General features: G+C 46.6%; 1 protein-coding gene across 2 annotated transcripts in view; it reads right to left on the bottom strand.

Moving 5' to 3' along the window:
• Positions 1–17,829, bottom strand: part of GMNN (geminin DNA replication inhibitor) — a 49,255-nt gene that overhangs the window by 13,661 nt on the left and 17,765 nt on the right. For both annotated transcript variants that reach the window (XM_056521313.1, XM_056521314.1), the window contains exon 2: positions 7,494–7,558. In XM_056521313.1, the coding sequence (XP_056377288.1) occupies positions 7,494–7,558 (65 nt within the window). The remainder of the gene's footprint in view (positions 1–7,493; positions 7,559–17,829) is intronic.

The raw sequence follows: 17,829 nt of genomic DNA, 5'->3' as shown, positions 1-17,829 counted from the left end.
CCATTCACAAATTCTGCTTCAAAAATTACAAAGTGTGAATTGGTGAACGGAAAACCCATTGACTCGCTTGTACATTTTAGTAAGCAGAATTTCTGTCTGCAATTTCAAAGCGGCATTGCAGGCATAAATTCCGTAATGTGAACCTAGCCTAACAGGACATTAGTGGGCACAGAGGAGTGCCCATGCTTCAGCTGGGACAAAGATGACGCTGCAGCCAGACAGAATATTGTTCTGGATGGTATGGGGACCCCTAGTGGTCTTTTTTTGTAAGCCATGATTTTTATAAAAAGGAGATAACATTTTTTATTAGTGCCCATTAAAGATTGACACCCCTTTTGAGGTCATCACCCACCATCACCTCACCAGTGACTTCACCATCCATACGGAGGCCTTTGGCCACTATTTGTACTCAGTATGATGTTACCACCCTTGTGATGTGACCATATCTACTCATGACCCACCAATCATGTCTCTTTATTCCAAAACAGTGATGTTGGCCTACCTGATCTCAAGCCGGCTGCATCAACTACAGGCATGGGCTATTCCTGCTCATGGATAAAGCTAATGTGGCTGTCTGGCAGCTATGAGTCCTAGGGGTTGATCTGAAGGATCAGCACTCTTTGTAATGTAACCATCCAACATGCCTTCAGCTGTAATAGGGGTCATGAAGAGAAGACTTTGGAGAATGCCATTGATAATGTCAATCCTGACATCAGCCGTATGACATAACCAGTCCTGCAATGTTAGCACATGCACTGGTTCCCTAAGGGCAAATGCACACTAGATGGATTTACTGTGGAATTCTGCTGCAGCAAACCCTCAGGAAAATCTGCAAGAGAAATCTGCATGAAGTCATCATGTTGATCTGACATGGAAATGCTGTGGATTTGCTGCAGAAATGCTCAACATAATTTTAATGCGGAAAATCTGCAATAAATTGACATGTTGCAGATTTTAAATTCCACCTTGCAGGTTAATTTCAGTCAAGATGAGATTTAAAAAAAAAAGTATTTCTACTTTGTCCTATACTTGTACTGTAATTTTCTGTTTATTTTCATACAAATTTCCATGTGGAAAATACACAAATTCTTGCACATACCTGTTATGCCACTACCTGCCATAGCAGATAAGCAAAATGACAGTACACCGCAGTACATATGTGAAAGTTTAAAAAAATTACAGTAAAGAAAGGTAGATGATCCAGCAATTCGTTTAAAACTTCAATGCTTTATTCCAAAAGGTTAAAAGTTGCAGGAGATACAAACATCACACCACCTAGCAGGTTACACACTCCAAATGGACGCGTTTCGAGTGCATGCACGCTCTTGATCACCAAACACCTGTGCAACCCTCCCTCATCCTCTAAATACGCAACCCAGAGGGAGGGGTCAAAACTTGTGAATGTAAAATACATATATGATTTAAAACACATAACAGGTTCAAAGTGCTATTGCATGATTCTTTGAATGGGTAAACATGTATACAAATCTCAATTATATTGATCGTGTGTGTCCTGTTTAATTTTCCAACACATAATAATTCAGGTATTACAGCTACATCTATCGGGACATTATAGCTGCTAGTAGTGAAACATGAGTTCCTTTCTCTCATTTAACCCGTTTGGGGCTCTTGTTTGTAGTGTGAACTACCAATATGCCTCACGACTAAGGAGCTTGCGATGCAGATCTCCCACTCTTATAGCCATTTTCAGTTTCTCAATTCAATACATTTTAACCCCTTAGGGACTCAGCCCATTTTCACCTTAAGGGTGCGTTCACATGTGCATACATGCTCACATGTGCAGATTTGCTGCTGCAGATTTTGCTGCCCACTGACTTCAAAATTTGTAACGCAATTGCTCCTGAGTACGGAAATGCCCCATGTGTGGCCCTAAACTGTTTCCTTGAAATATCACAGGGCTCCGAAGTGAGAGCGCCATGCACATTTGAGGCCTAATTAGGGATTTGCATAGGGGTGGACTCGGATGCAAGTGTTACAATTGCCTTCGCTACAAAAAATATTCTACGCCAGTGATTCCCAAACAGGGTGCCTCCAGCTGTTGCTAAACTCCTAGCATACCTGGACAGTCAATGGTTGTCCACCAATATCGGGAGTTGTCGTTTTGCAACAGCTGGAAGCTCCATTTTGGAAACACTGCCGTGCAAGATGTTTTTCATTTTTATTGGGGGGGGGGGGGGATGGAAGGACAGTGTATGTGTGTGTTTATGTAGTGTTTTACCCTTCATTTTGTGTTAGTGTAGTGTAGTGTTTTTAGGGTACATTCGCACTAGCGGTGGTTTACGGTGAGTTTCCCGCTAGTTGTTTGAGCTGCGGTGGAAATTTTGCCACAGCTCTAACTTAAAGCAGGAAACTCACTGTAAACCCGCCCATGTGATTGTACCCTGTACATTCACATGGAGGGCAAACTCCAGCTGTTGCAAAACTACAACTCCTAGCATGTACTGATTGCCAAAAGGTATGCTGGAAGATGTAGTTATGCAACAGCTGCAGGCACACAACTACAACTCCCAGCATGCCAAGACAGCCATTTGCTGTTCGTGCATGCTGGGAGTTGTAGTTTTGCAAGATTTAGAGGGCCACGGTTTAGAGACCACTGACCAGTGATCTCCAAACTGTGGCCCTCCGGATGTTGCAAAAATACAAATACTTGCATGCCCAGACAGCAAACTGCTGTGTGGGCATGCTGGGAGTTGTAGTTTTGCAACATCTGGAGGGCTACAGTTTAGAGACCACTGTATAGTTGTCTCCAAAGTGGCCCTCCAGATGTTGCTAGTCAACATTGCTGCACCTCATCGCCGCCAGTGCACCAGGGACCTCCCGCCACGGATGGTAAGGGACCTCCCCGACACCGGTGGCAGGACAGTTCCCCCGCTCTGCCTGGACTACAGTAGGTGGGCAGAGCTGGGGAACCGAACTTTAACCTCCCCCCCAGGCCCCCAATCTAATATTGGTCGGTTTCTTCTGACCGACCAATAGCAGGGATAGGAGGGGTTGAACCCCTGCAACCTCACTCCTATCCCTTCAGGGAGATCAGGGGTGTCTTGGACAGCCCCTATCCCCCTTATTTTCTGGGTCACCGTATGACCCGGAATCACCACAGATCACCAGTCTGAATTGACAGGCGATTCGCCGATATGGGGGGGTGCTCAGGACCCCCCAGGCATTGGCACGGGATACCTGCTGAACGAACCGAAATTCCCACGGCATACCTGTACGCCCTGGGTCCTTAAGGACTGTGGATGCAGGGCATACCTGTATGCCCTGCATCCCCAAGTGGTTAAAGTTATCAATACGGCCACCATGTATTTCAGAAAAATGGGCGGATGCCCCTGATATATTTCTAGTACCATCTATTCTCATAGCACTGTTCAAGTGTTCCCTAATTCTTGTTTTTAATTTCCGTGAGGTGCACCCTACATATTTTAAATTGCAGGCTGTACACTCAATCATGTATACTACATTAATAGAATTACAATTCATGTATTGTTTGATTTTGTGTACATGATTGTTTGCAGAATTTGCAAATTCTTTGCAAACTTTGGCCACTCCTCAAGTTTTACACCGGGTTGCTCCAAACCTGAAAAAGCCAGCATTTGTTAGCCATGTGTTCACACCCTGAGTTTCTGGGACCACCAAACTCGGAGATAAACTATCTTTAAAGGGGTATTCCAGGCTAAAACTTTTTTTATATATCAACCGGCTCCGGAAAGTTAAACAGATTTGTAAATTACTTCTATTAAAAAATCTTAATCCTTCCAATAGTTATTAGCTTCTGAAGTTGAGTTGTTGTTTTCTGTCTAACTGCTCTCTGATGACTCACGTCCCGGGAGCTGTGCAGTTCCTATGGGGATACTCTCCCATCATACACAGCTCCCGGGACATGACATCATCATTGAGCAGTTAGACAGAAAACTCCAGAAGCTAATAACTATTGGAAGGATTAAGATTTTTTTTATAGAAGTAATTTACAAATCTGCTTAACTTTCCGGAGCCAGTTGATATATATATATATATATATATATATATATATATATATATAAAGGTTTTGCCTGGAATACCCCTTTAAGTGTACTCCGCAGGGGCGGTCTGACCGGCCACTACGCCGCTCCTGAGGATCCAGGACACTTGTCCCAAATCCCCAGCAGACAGCGCTGCCTTCTCCTGTATGTGCGTTACACGCACATACAGGACAAGGCATCCCCTCTGTGTGAGCCGTATCTGAGACTTACACAAAGAAGATGTGAAATCCGCCCCCACGCAGTGCAGACACATACAGGTGAGCATAATTTTTCTTTTCAACCTGGGAAGGGGGGGAGGGGACGGGACTCTAACTCTGCTGTCTACACCTACTGAGGGGGGGGGTGCTCTAACTCTGCTGTCTACACCTACTTGGGGGGACTCTAACTCTGCTGTCTACACCTACTGGGGGGGGGACTCTAACTCTGCTGTCTATACCTACTGGGGGGGACTCTAACTCTGCTGTCTACACCTACTGGGGGGGGGGACTCTAACTCTGCTGTCTATACCTACTGGGGGGGACTCTAACTCTGCTGTCTACACCTACTGGGGGGGGGGGGACTCTAACTCTGCTGTCTATACCTACTTGGGGGGGGGAGACTCTAACTCTGCCATCTACACCTACTGGGGGGGGAACTCTAACTCTGCTGTCTACACCTACTGGGAGGGGGGACTCTAACTCTGCTGTTTAAACCTACAGGGGGGGGACTCTAACTCTGCTGCCTACACCTACTGGGGGGGGGAGAGAATCTAACTCTGCTGCCTACACCTACTTGGGGGGGGACTCTAACTCTGCTGCCTACACCTACTGGGGGGACTCTAACTCTGCTGTCCACACCTACTGGGGCGGGGGACTCTGCTGCCTACACCTACTATGGGGGAACTCTGCTGCCTACACCTAATGTGAGGGAACTCTGCTGTCTACAGCTAATGTGAGGGAATTCTGCTGCCTACACCTAATGTGAGGAACTATCTACTATGTTCCTGCTTAGCTAATATGGGGACAAACAACTAAACTAATAGGAGGGCTTCCTACTACCTACATAGGGGGTTTTCATAATGCCCCTCCTGAGACTTAACTCTGGATCCACCACTGGGTGGAGGGGGTGCTGGCTATCTACTTGACTAACTCCCTGGCTACCAAACTTTGTACCTGGATGCCTAACTACAGAAGGTAGGTGGAGAACAGCACTGGACCCATTCACTGTGCCCGTGGTCACCTGGACTGCCAATCCAGCAAGTAACCATAGAGAGATGCAAAGGCCACAGCACCAGTCTGGAGGCTCTGGTCAGTGAAAATAGAGCTGAAGTTTATTGCATTGCTTGATAAAGGCTCATATGGAGCCGAAAGGATGTTGTTGTTCTTAAAAACAAGAATAAGGGAACACCTGAACGATGCTATGAGAATAGATGGTACTACTACACATTTTTCTGAATTACAAGGTGGCTGTATTGCTAACTTTAAAATGTATGGAATTGAGAAACTGAAAAAGGCTATTGTGTGTTACCTGCTAGGTGGTGTGATGTGTGTATCTCCTGCAACTTTTAACCATTTGGAATAAAGCATTGAAGTTTTAAATGAATTGCTGGATCATCTACCTTTCTTTACTGTAATTTTTATTTTACCTTCACATATGAACTACGTATACGTTTCCCCATTCATCGAATCATGCAATAGCACTTTGAACCTGTTGTGTGTTTTAAATTATATATGTATTTTACATTCACAAGTTTTGACCCCTCCCTCTGGGTTGTGTATTTAGAGGATGAGGGTTGCACAAGTGTTTGGTGATACGAGCGTGCCCATTTGGAGTGTGTTACCTGTTAGGTGGTGTGATGTGTGTATCTCCTGCAACTTTTAACCATTTGGAATAAAGCATTGAAGTTTTAAAGGAATTGCTGGATCATCTACCTTTCTTTGCTGTCACGTATGAAGCTGGGCAAGGCTTGGATCCACACAAGACCAAGGGGAGTTGAGCTGAAGATTTTTTTGCATTTACAGTAAAAAAAAAATATCTAATGCCAGAATTGCTATTTTTTAGTCACTCCTGCACTGCAGAAAACATGGTATAAAAAAGATAATCTACACTATAATCTACTGCACAAAACCTCCCCACAGTTCTGTAGATGACATGCAGAATAAAGTTAACATGTGAGTTTTACCCAAATGGTGGATAGCATAAAAATGGAACCCCCCCCAAAAAAAAAAAAGTTGTAGAATTGTTTGTGTGTGTGTGTGTGGGGGGAGGGTAAATTTCAATTCGTAAAAAAATTTTTTGTGTTATACTGCATTTTGTGGTAAATTGAGGGGTGCCATATTTTTGTGGATGCTCATGGAGAGCTTGTGGTTTTAATGTGTGTTTTTTTCTTGTGGATGTGTTTTACACGCTTATCATTTTAAGGTATATTATTACTTCCTGTATTTTAGGATTAATTTAACATAGAAATGTTCCAGGTATCAACAGATATTTACATAATAATCTTTCTAACACCGTAGGATATAGGTGAGCTTCTCTATAAGCAATTAGTTTCTGTTCCACCACTAAGGACAGGAAGCCGCAATCCCGCCACTCCCCGTCATTAACCCTTTAGAGGCTGTGACCAATGCCAATGACAGCATCTAAAGTATCAAAGTACAGGTGGTGGTAAGCTCAGGGAGCTCATTGGACCCCTGGGATGTGATCTTAAGTGTCCGATAAGCTATAATGGTGGCCGAGAGTCCACTTACCTGCCTTCAGCTGCCAGATTGCCAATCCAATGAGCTTAGCCAGGCTGTATCAGTGGGACACTGTTCATACTGTATAATGTTATACAATACATATAGCATTATATAGTTAATGCAATCTAATGAGTGCATATAAAATTCCACAGGCTTATTGTAAATGATTTCAGATACAATTAGGCTATGTTCACACGTTGATTTTTCATGCGGACATTCCACAAACTGCAGGCGCCCGCATAATATGCTAGCACTAGGATTGCACAGGAATGCACCATCTCATAGACGTGTTCATTCTTTCTGCGGATATGGAAATTGGAATTTTTTGAGCCAGAAACATCTGGCTTGGAAATTTCTCCGGGACTATGCTGTAACTGAATCTCTGTACAGAATTGCAATGTGTAATTCTGCATGGAAATTCTGACGTGTGAACATGGTCTCAGTGGTTAAAAACTGGGGTGTGGAGCTTTGATACTACATTCAATAGCTTCAGGTCTAGGAAGAAGAGCATTAGACGCATTTCCTTGCCTCTATTGGCTGAAATTGGGCAGTCTTATGTAAATAATAATACTGTTTTGCAGACTGGCTTTTTGGTGGTAAAAAGGACTGATTAATTGCATTTACCTGACCCCCTCCTGTGGACCTATTGTAATAACACAACAATGTGATCTTCAGCCTTTAGTATACAAAGGCAACGCAGCTTAGACTTATTACCATTAAAAAGGCTGCATCTTACCTTTAGGATGGTTCGTTTTTCTTTCTTTCTTTCTTTTTTTTCTTTTAAATGAGTTTCAAACCCATCTATGCAGAGAAAATAATTTATGTAAAATAATTCATTAACAGACAAAAAACACTTTAAAAAGCAAATGTTTAGAAAACTTTCTATTTTGTATCACTTTTTGTATCACTACTACTTCCTCATAGATTGTGGGCAGGACCCTCACTCCTAATTGACTAAATTGTCAATTATTTTATTACTCTGTAATATGTGATGTTGCCTGTATATATTTTTTCTGTATTGTAAAGTGCTGGACTATAGTACTTAGGCCCATGACCAAAACACTACATGTGAATCCAACCAAGGAGAGAAAATAAGGAAAAAACATGAGCATTGCAGCTAACCAGATTCCATTTATTCTTATTTTTTTTCAGGGTAGGGTAGGGTTAGGACTTTCTGTGAAAAACTATGGTAGCTCTTTTCCATCTATACAATGTTCCAGCCTTCCGAGGCATTGTTTACATGCAGATTGTGATACAGACTTGGTAAAGGATTTCAATATATGCATCGCAGTAGGCGATATCTCAGCAAGTCCCTAAATAATCTGTGAACATTAAAGAGATTATTTAGTAAAAACATTTTTTTCAAAAATATACTCAGACTGTCTGCTAAAGGTTAGAAAAAGCCTGTAGTTACCCTGCATCTCCCCTGCAGCCTATGTTATCGGGGCACCCAATCCCAGCACCAAGTAGAGGAGTTTGGCAGGACAATCACTGGACAGAGGGGAAATGGCCATGCATTGCCACTTAAAGGGGTACTCTGGCACTTAGACATCTTATCCTCTATCCAAAGGATACGGGATAAGATGCCTGATCGCGGGGGTCCCACTGCTGGGGACCCCCGTGATCTTGCACGCAGCACCCCAATTAAAATCAGTCCCCGGAGCATGTTCGCTCCGTGTCTGATTACCGGCGACCACGGGGCCGGCAGCGTGTGACGTCACGCCTCCGCCCCGTGTGATGTTACGCTCCACCCCTCAATGCAAGCCTATGGGAGGGGGCGGGACCCCCGCGATCAGACATCTTATCCCCTATCCTTTGGATAGGGGATAAGATGTCTAAGCACCGGAGTACCCCTTTAACTCCTTGGGGCCAGACAGTAGGCAGCAATCTATATAGAAGAGCAAAACACCTGTCAGAATTATGGGAGTTCTGCTCCTCTATTGAGTCTAACACTCAACCCTCCTTGTGCCTGGCTGTGTATCATTATCTGTACTGCAATCTCAAGGAATCACAGAGAGGGGTGTTAGGCTGTGTTCCCCAGCACTTTCCTGGCACTCTTTCCTGCAGTGCCAGCGACTGTGACTAGCATGAGCTGTTAGGCTGTGTTCACACAATGGAAAATCTGCATATCGGTGTGAATTCTGCATCTGCATTGGTTCTGTGCAGAATTCCGAGTTTTTAATCATTTGCGGAATTGGTGCGGAGTGCGTGCGGAATTAGTGCAAAAATTTCTGCACAAATTCCGCATGATTCCACATCTTGGTAAAAAGATAGACTTTATTTAATAGAACACTAAAAGTTTGTGCGGACTCCGCACGGAATCTGCATGCATTCCGCACAAATTCTGCAGAAATCAAGCCCCATTAACTTTAATGGGATTCTGCAGCCAAAGAAAAATTTAAGACCAGATTCATCTTTTTCCAGAGTGGGGAATGCAGAATTTCAGCAGCGGAATTCTGCATGCGGAAATTCTGCTGTGTGAATGACATTGCTGAATCCCATTAAAGTTAATGAGCAATACTTTTATGTGGAATTCCTTGCGTAATTTCCATTTTGTGAACGCGGCCTTATGTACTTCAGGACGGACCAGGACTTGCCACTGATTTATTCGGCAAGTCCAGGTTCTGCCTGCAGTTCACAACCGCATGTGTTAGCCGTGTCTGCCAGCGCAGCAGGGAAGAGCCCCCTTCATATGTTAACATATTCTTTCTTAATTTTATCTTTTTTTTGTTTTTAAGATTTCTGCATGCAAAGGACCATGTAGGATGATTTATTTATTGCATGAAATCAAGGGGTGTAAGGAGTTTTATTTCAATAAAATAATTGTTTAGTGAGTATTTTTTATTTTTTGTTGTATTTCTAATGCCTTAGCAACAGCCGCTGTCTGATTGACAGCACCTATTACTAAAGCTGTGCTTTGTATATGCCACTAAAGAGGCTAACACTATACCCTATTATTACTCAGGTAACTACCTCGCCAAGGGTACTGGAAAGAGCTGTGTATACTGTATATCTATTGATAGATGGGTATTGGGGCGGCATCAAGCTGGTATTAGTGGGCTGGGAAACTGTAATGGGCCCCTGTATCGAAATCATACTGGCAAGTATGGTATTATAGCACTGGGCATACATTGCAAAATCACATTGGGCCTATATGTCACTAACATACTGAGTAGGGATGAGCGAATGGAATCTGACGAATCCGAATTCGTTACGTATTTCAGGAAAAATTTTATTCGCAACTGATGCGAATAGCGACACAATTCTATCACACGAAAAGCTTCATTAAACTCTATTTAGTGCAGTCCTGGCTCCAGGGCATCTAAAATGGCAGATCCACATGTGAGGACATGGGGCAAGGAATTCTGGGAAGGCAGGAACAAGGGTAGGCGGGATGACCCTTAATCACATGCAGGATGCAGCCTATCAGCAGCCAGTCACCCCTGTAATGTCACAGCCCTATATAATCGGCAGCCATATTGTGGCCAGAAATAGATAGGGACAGACAGCGCTGTGTGTTGCACAGAAAAGCTTTTTACAGCAGCGATTCGCCTCCTAGTCAAGTCAGCATTCTGTTGCACAGAAAGAGGGACAGAGAGCAGTGTGTTTTTAACAGAAAAGCATTCTTACTGCAGCAATTTACCCCCCAGTCACTGTCTACAGCGTTCTATTACAGAGAGCAGTGTGTTGCACAGAAGAACGGCAGTGATTCAGCTCAACGGCAGCTCAATTGAGATAGAAAGTGCAATTTTGGGTGTAGTATACAATGACTGTGTGCTGCAGCACTGGTTTGTACTGCTGGTGTTGTGCACAAATACTTTTTTAAATGTACTGTAGCGCATTTTTCTGCATACCACATACGTACATCTAAGTTGCGTAATATTTTGTTCCTGATAAAATCTCAAGGGCCTAGATACTGTGAAAGGCCATGCAAAAATACTCACCAGCTGATGTTGTACACAAATACTTTTTTAAGGGTACTGTAGCAAATTTTTTCCCCTCATAAGTGCATACCACATACGTACATCTAGGTGGTGTACTATTTTGTTCCTATTAATGTCTCAGGAGCCTAGATACTGTGAAAGGACTGCCAAAAGTACACACATGCTGCTGTTTTAGACAAATAATGTTAAGCGTAGCGGAGCATATTCTACTGCCCTCAGAAGTGCATATTAAATAGGTACATCTAAGTGTTGTACCATTTTGGTCCATGATAAAGTCTTTAGAACCTAGTTACTGTAGAAGGCCAGCCAAAAGTACACATCTGCTGCTGTTCAAAACAAATACTTTTTTAAGCGTAGTGAAGCGTATTGTACTCTCCTCATATACGCACTAAGGATGTCAGGCATAGAAGTGCCAGGACATGCACAGAGGAGTGGCAGAGGCCTAAATTCATCAGGCGCAGGCAGAGGTCGCAGCAGACTAGGGGCAAGTGGCAGCAGGAGTCGCAGTGAGAGGCCTGATCTCCCGGTATCAGCTAGCGGTCGTGTCTTGACCAGCAACCCATCTGCCATCATCGATTGGTTAACACAGTCATCCACTTCATCACAAGTGACATCTGATACCCCCAGTACACAGTTGGTGGGTTCCTGAGACACAACCCTCAGTTGGCATGGCCCAGGAGCAGTCCCTGTCCTCCCATTGCCTCTGTCCTATGCTGTTCTCTCCCCTACAGAACTATCTTATGCTGTGGGTTCAGCTCTACTATTCAGTGAGGCGATCTAATAGAGCACAGTCAGCAGCTACTGCCCAGCCAAGAAGTGTAGGAGACACCCACCGCTTTCTCCGCTAGGCAGGCAAGCAGTGAAGAGGAGATTGAGTAGGAGGTGTTGTTGTCAGCGTTCAAGGTCCTAAATCAGACACTGTTGAGGAACCTGAGGAAGACATCAGTGACGTACAGACACTTGTTGATGATGTTGAAGCCGATCGCAATTGGGAGTCGGGTGCAGAAGGGGCTTCATCATCATCACGAGAAAAAGGTTGCAGGTTGCCAATGAGGCAGCAGATGAGCCAGCAAGGATGTAGTATGATTGGCAGTCAGCATGGTGGCAGAAGTGGAAATTCTGGAGCCACATGTGCCTGGGGGAGACCGCCTGCTTCGCGGCAGCCTACCTTCCCAGGAGGTAGTGGAACAGGGGTTCCTGGAGACAGCGGCAGTAGCAGTCAATTAGTGCGGACTGTTGGTGGTAAAATCAGCTACTCGGCGGTGTGGCAGTTTTTCATCAAGCATCTGGAGGAGGTTAACATAGCCACATGCAAGATGTGTCGGCAGAAGGTGAAGCATGGCCAGGGTCCCAATGTTGGCACCACAGCCCAGCATCTACATATGCTTCGCCACCATAAAGTGGCCTGGGAGAACCGTCGTAGAGACAACTGTATTCGCCCACTCATCCAACGGCGCAGAAGTTGAATGTGCTCTTGTCTAAGTTGCTGGTGCTGCAGTCCCTCCCTTTTCAAGTGGTGGACTCTGCACCTTTCAGAGAACTGATGGCTTGTGCCAAGCCGAGGTGGAGAGTCCCAAGCCTTCATTTCTTTGTGAAGAAGGCAGTACCAGCCCTGCACAATTTTGTGGAAGAGAAGGTGAGCCAGTCCTTGAGCCTGTCGGTTTGTAGCAAAGTGCACGGTATCGCCGACGTCTGGAGCTGTAACTATGGTCAGGAACAATACATGTCCTTTATGGCCCACTGGGTGAATGTGGTTCCTGCATAGCCACAACAGCAACTTGGACAGGTCATGCCGTTTCCTCCTCCACCCTTTCAGGCCGTTGGTCCTGTGACAGTGTGCAACTCCGCCTCCTCATCCTCCACCGTGTCCTCAGCCTCCACTGCACGGACAAGTCTCAGTGCCCCTCCAGCATACCATGTGTGCAGGGCACGGTGGTGTCACGCTGTTCTTCACATGGTTTGCCTTGGCGAATGGAGTCACACAGGGGAGGAACTGCTAAAAGTCATTCATAAAGAAATCGGAGCATGGCTTACTCCACGAAAACTGGAAATGGGAACCATGGTGACTGACAATGGGAAGAACATATTTTCTGCGCAACGACAAGGCAGGCTGAGCCATGTGCCCTGCATGGCACACGTGTTCAATCTTGTCAAGCGGTTCCTGTAGTGTTCCCCCCATTTGCAAGACATCCTAACAATGGGAAGGAAACTTTGCACACACTTCAGCCACTCATACACTGCAAAGCACACCCTCCTTGAGCTACAGCGTCATAACGGTATTGTTACGCCGAGCGCTCCGGGTCCCCGCTCCTCCCCGGAGCGCTCGCTACACTCTCCTCACTGCAGCGCTCCGGTCAGATCCACTGACCCGGGGCGCTGCGATACCGCCTCCAGCCGGGATGCGATTCGCGATGCGGGTGGCGCCCGCTCGCGATGCGCACCCCGGCTCCCGTACCTGACTCGCTCTCCGTCGGTCCTGTCCCGGCGCGCGCGGCCCCGCTCCTTAGGGCGCGCGCGCGCCGGGTCTTTGCGATTTAAAGGGCCACTGCGCCGCTGATTGGCGCAGTGGTTCCAATTAGTCTGATCACCTGTGCACTTCCCTATATCACCTCACTTCCCCTGCACTTCCTTGCCGGATCTTGTTGCCATCGTGCCAGTGAAAGCGTTTCCTTGTGTGTTCCTAGCCTGTGTTCCAGACCTCCTGCCGTTGCCCCTGACTACGATCCTTGCTGCCTGCCCCGACCTTCTGCTACGTCCGACCTTGCTTCTGTCTACTCCCTTGTACCGCGCCTATCTTCAGCAGCCAGAGAGGTGAGCCGTTGCTAGTGGATACGACCTGGTCACTACCGCCGCAGCAAGACCATCCCGCTTTGCGGCGGGCTCTGGTGAAAACCAGTAGTGACTTAGAACCGATCCACTAGCACGGTCCACGCCAATCCCTCTCCGGCACAGAGGATCCACTACCTGCCAGCCGGCATCGTGACAGTAGATCCGGCCATGGATCCCGCTGAAGTTCCTCTGCCAGTTGTCGCTGACCTCACCACGGTGGTCGCCCAGCAGTCACAACAGATAGCGCAACAAGGCCAACAGCTGTCTCAACTGACCGTTATGCTACAGCAGTTACTACCACAGCTTCAGCAATCATCTCCTCCGCCAGCTCCTGCACCTCCTCCGCAGCGAGTGGCCGCTTCTGGTCTACGCCTATCCTTGCCGGATAAATTTGATGGGGACTCTAAGTTTTGCCGTGGCTTTCTTTCCCAATGTTCCCTGCACTTGGAGATGATGTCGGACCAGTTTCCCACTGAAAGGTCTAAGGTGGCTTTCGTAGTCAGCCTTCTGTCTGGAAAAGCCCTGTCTTGGGCCACACCGCTCTGGGACCGCAATGACCCCGTCACTGCCTCTGTACACTCCTTCTTCTCGGAAATCCGAAGTGTCTTTGAGGAACCTGCCCGAGCCTCTTCTGCTGAGACTGCCCTGTTGAACCTGGTCCAGGGTAATTCTTCCGTTGGCGAGTATGCCGTACAATTCCGTACTCTTGCTTCAGAATTATCCTGGAATAATGAGGCCCTCTGCGCGACCTTTAAAAAAGGCCTATCCAGCAACATTAAAGATGTTCTGGCCGCATGAGAAATCCCTGCTAATCTACATGAACTCATTCACCTAGCCACTCGCATTGACATGCGTTTTTCCGAAAGGCGTCAGGAGCTCCGCCAGGATATGGACTCTGTTCGCACGAGGCGTTTCTTCTCCTCGGCTCCTCTCTCCTCTGGTCCCCTGCAATCCGTTCCTGTGCCTCCCGCTGTGGAGGCTATGCAGGTCGACCGGTCTCGCCTGACACCTCAAGAGAGGACACGACGCCGCATGGAGAATCTCTGCCTGTACTGTGCTAGTACCGAACACTTCCTGAGGGATTGTCCTATCCGTCCTCCCCGCCTGGAAAGACGTACGCTGACTCCGCACAAAGGTGAGACAGTCCTTGATGTCTACTCTGCTTCTCCACGTCTTACTGTGCCTGTGCGGATGTCTGCCTCTGCCTTCTCCTTCTCTACTATGGCCTTCTTGGACTCCGGATCTGCAGGAAATTTTATTTTGGCCTCTCTCGTCAACAGGTTCAACATCCCAGTGACCAGTCTCGCCAGACCCCTCTACATCAATTGTGTAAACAATGAAAGATTGGACTGTACCATACGTTTCCGCACGGAGCCCCTTCTAATGTGCATCGGATCTCATCACGAGAGGATTGAACTTTTGGTCCTCCCCAATTGCACTTCTGAAATTCTCCTTGGACTTCCCTGGCTTCAACTTCATTCCCCAACCCTGGATTGGTCCACTGGGGAGATCAAGAGTTGGGGGCCCTCTTGTTCCAAGGACTGCCTAAAACCGGTTCCCAGTAACCCTTGCCGTGACTCTGTGGTTCCTCCAGTAACCGGTCTCCCTAAGGCCTATATGGACTTTGCGGATGTTTTTTGCAAAAAACAAGCTGAGACTCTACCTCCTCACAGGCCTTATGATTGTCCTATCGACCTCCTCCCGGGCACTACTCCACCCCGGGGCAGAATTTATCCTCTGTCCGCCCCAGAGACTCTTGCCATGTCTGAATACGTCCAGGAAAATTTAAAAAAGGGCTTTATCCGTAAATCCTCCTCTCCTGCCGGAGCCGGATTTTTCTTTGTGTCCAAAAAAGATGGCTCCCTACGCCCTTGCATTGACTACCGCGGTCTTAATAAAATCACGGTTAAGAACCGCTACCCCCTACCCCTCATCTCTGAACTCTTTGATCGCCTCCAAGGTGCCCACATCTTTACCAAACTGGACTTAAGAGGTGCTTATAATCTCATCCGCATCAGAGAGGGGGATGAATGGAAAACGGCATTTAACACCAGAGATGGACACTTTGAGTATCTGGTCATGCCCTTTGGCCTGTGCAACGCCCCTGCCGTCTTCCAAGACTTTGTTAATGAAATTTTTCGTGATCTTTTATACTCCTGTGTTGTTGTATATCTGGACGATATCCTGATTTTTTCTGCCAATCTAGAAGAACACCGCCAGCATGTCCGTATGGTTCTTCAGAGACTTCGTGACAATCAACTCTATGCCAAAATTGAGAAATGTCTGTTTGAATGCCAATCTCTTCCTTTCCTAGGATACTTGGTCTCTGGCCAGGGACTACAAATGGATCCAGACAAACTCTCTGCCGTCTTAGATTGGCCACGCCCCTCCGGACTCCGTGCTATCCAACGCTTTTTGGGGTTCGCCAATTATTACAGGCAATTTATTCCACATTTTTCTACCGTTGTGGCTCCTATCGTGGCTTTAACCAAAAAAAATGCCGATCCCAAGTCTTGGCCTCCTCAAGCGGAAGACGCCTTTAAACGGCTCAAGTCTGCCTTTTCTTCGGCTCCCGTGCTCTCCAGACCTGACCCTTCCAAACCCTTCCTATTGGAGGTTGATGCCTCCTCAGTGGGAGCTGGAGCTGTTCTTCTACAAAAAAATTCTTCCGGGCATGCTGTTACTTGTGGTTTTTTTTCTAGGACCTTCTCTCCGGCGGAGAGGAACTACTCCATCGGGGATCGAGAGCTTCTAGCCATCAAATTAGCACTTGAGGAATGGAGGCATCTGCTGGAGGGATCAAGATTTCCAGTTATTATTTACACCGATCACAAGAACCTCTCCTACCTCCAGTCTGCCCAACGGCTGAATCCTCGCCAGGCCAGGTGGTCTCTGTTCTTTGCCCGATTTAATTTTGAGATTCACTTTCGGCCTGCCGATAAGAACATTAGGGCCGATGCTCTCTCTCGTTCCTCGGATGCTTCTGAAGTTGAACTCTCTCCGCAACACATCATTCCTCCTGACTGCCTGATTTCCACTTCTCCAGCCTCCATCAGGCAAACTCCTCCAGGAAAGACCTTTGTTTCTCCACGCCAACGCCTCGGAATCCTCAAATGGGGTCATTCCTCCCATCTCGCAGGTCATGTGGGCATCAAGAAATCTGTGCAACTCATCTCTCGCTTCTATTGGTGGCCGACTCTGGAGACGGATGTTGTGGACTTTGTGCGAGCCTGCACTATCTGTGCCCGGGATAAGACTCCTCGCCAGAAGCCCGCTGGTTTTCTTCATCCCCTGCCTGTCCCCGAACAGCCTTGGTCTCTGATTGGTATGGATTTTATTACTGATTTACCCCCTTCCCGTGGCAACACTGTTATTTGGGTGGTCGTTGATCGATTCTCCAAAATGGCACATTTCATCCCTCTTCCTGGTCTTCCTTCAGCGCCTCAGTTGGCTAAACAATTTTTTGTACACATTTTTCGTCTTCACGGGTTGCCTACGCAGATCGTCTCGGATAGAGGCGTCCAATTCGTGTCTAAATTCTGGAGGGCTCTCTGTAAACAACTCAAGATTAAATTAAATTTTTCTTCTGCATATCATCCTCAATCCAATGGACAAGTAGAAAGAATTAACCAGGTCTTGGGTGATTATTTACGACATTTTGTTTCCTCCCGCCAGGATGACTGGGCAGATCTCCTTCCATGGGCCGAATTCTCGTATAACTTCAGAGTCTCTGAATCTTCCTCCAAATCCCCATTTTTCGTGGTGTACGGCCGTCACCCTCTTCCCCCCCTCCCTACCCCCTTGCCCTCTGGTCTGCCCGCTGTGGATGAAATTTCTCGTGACCTTTCCATCATATGGAGAGAGACCCAAAATTCTCTCTTACAGGCTTCATCACGCATGAAGAAGTTCGCGGATAAGAAAAGAAGAGCTCCTCCCATTTTTTCCCCTGGAGACAAGGTATGGCTCTCCGCTAAATATGTCCGCTTCCGTGTCCCTAGCTACAAGTTGGGACCACGCTATCTTGGTCCTTTCAAAATTTTGTGCCAGATTAATCCTGTCTCTTACAAACTTCTTCTTCCTCCTTCTCTTCGTATTCCTAATGCCTTTCACGTTTCTCTTCTTAAACCACTTATCATCAACCGTTTCTCTCCCAAATCTGTTCCTCCCACTCCTGTTTCCGGCTCCTCGGACATCTTCTCCGTCAAAGAGATTCTGGCATCCAAAAAGGTCAGAGGGAAAACCTTTTTTTTAGTGGATTGGGAGGGTTGTGGTCCAGAAGAGAGATCCTGGGAACCTGAG

This window comes from Hyla sarda, chromosome 5, assembly GCF_029499605.1.
Source record: "Hyla sarda isolate aHylSar1 chromosome 5, aHylSar1.hap1, whole genome shotgun sequence".
Lineage (NCBI taxonomy): Eukaryota > Metazoa > Chordata > Amphibia > Anura > Hylidae > Hyla > Hyla sarda.
This window is presented reverse-complemented; position numbering and strand designations above follow the sequence as displayed.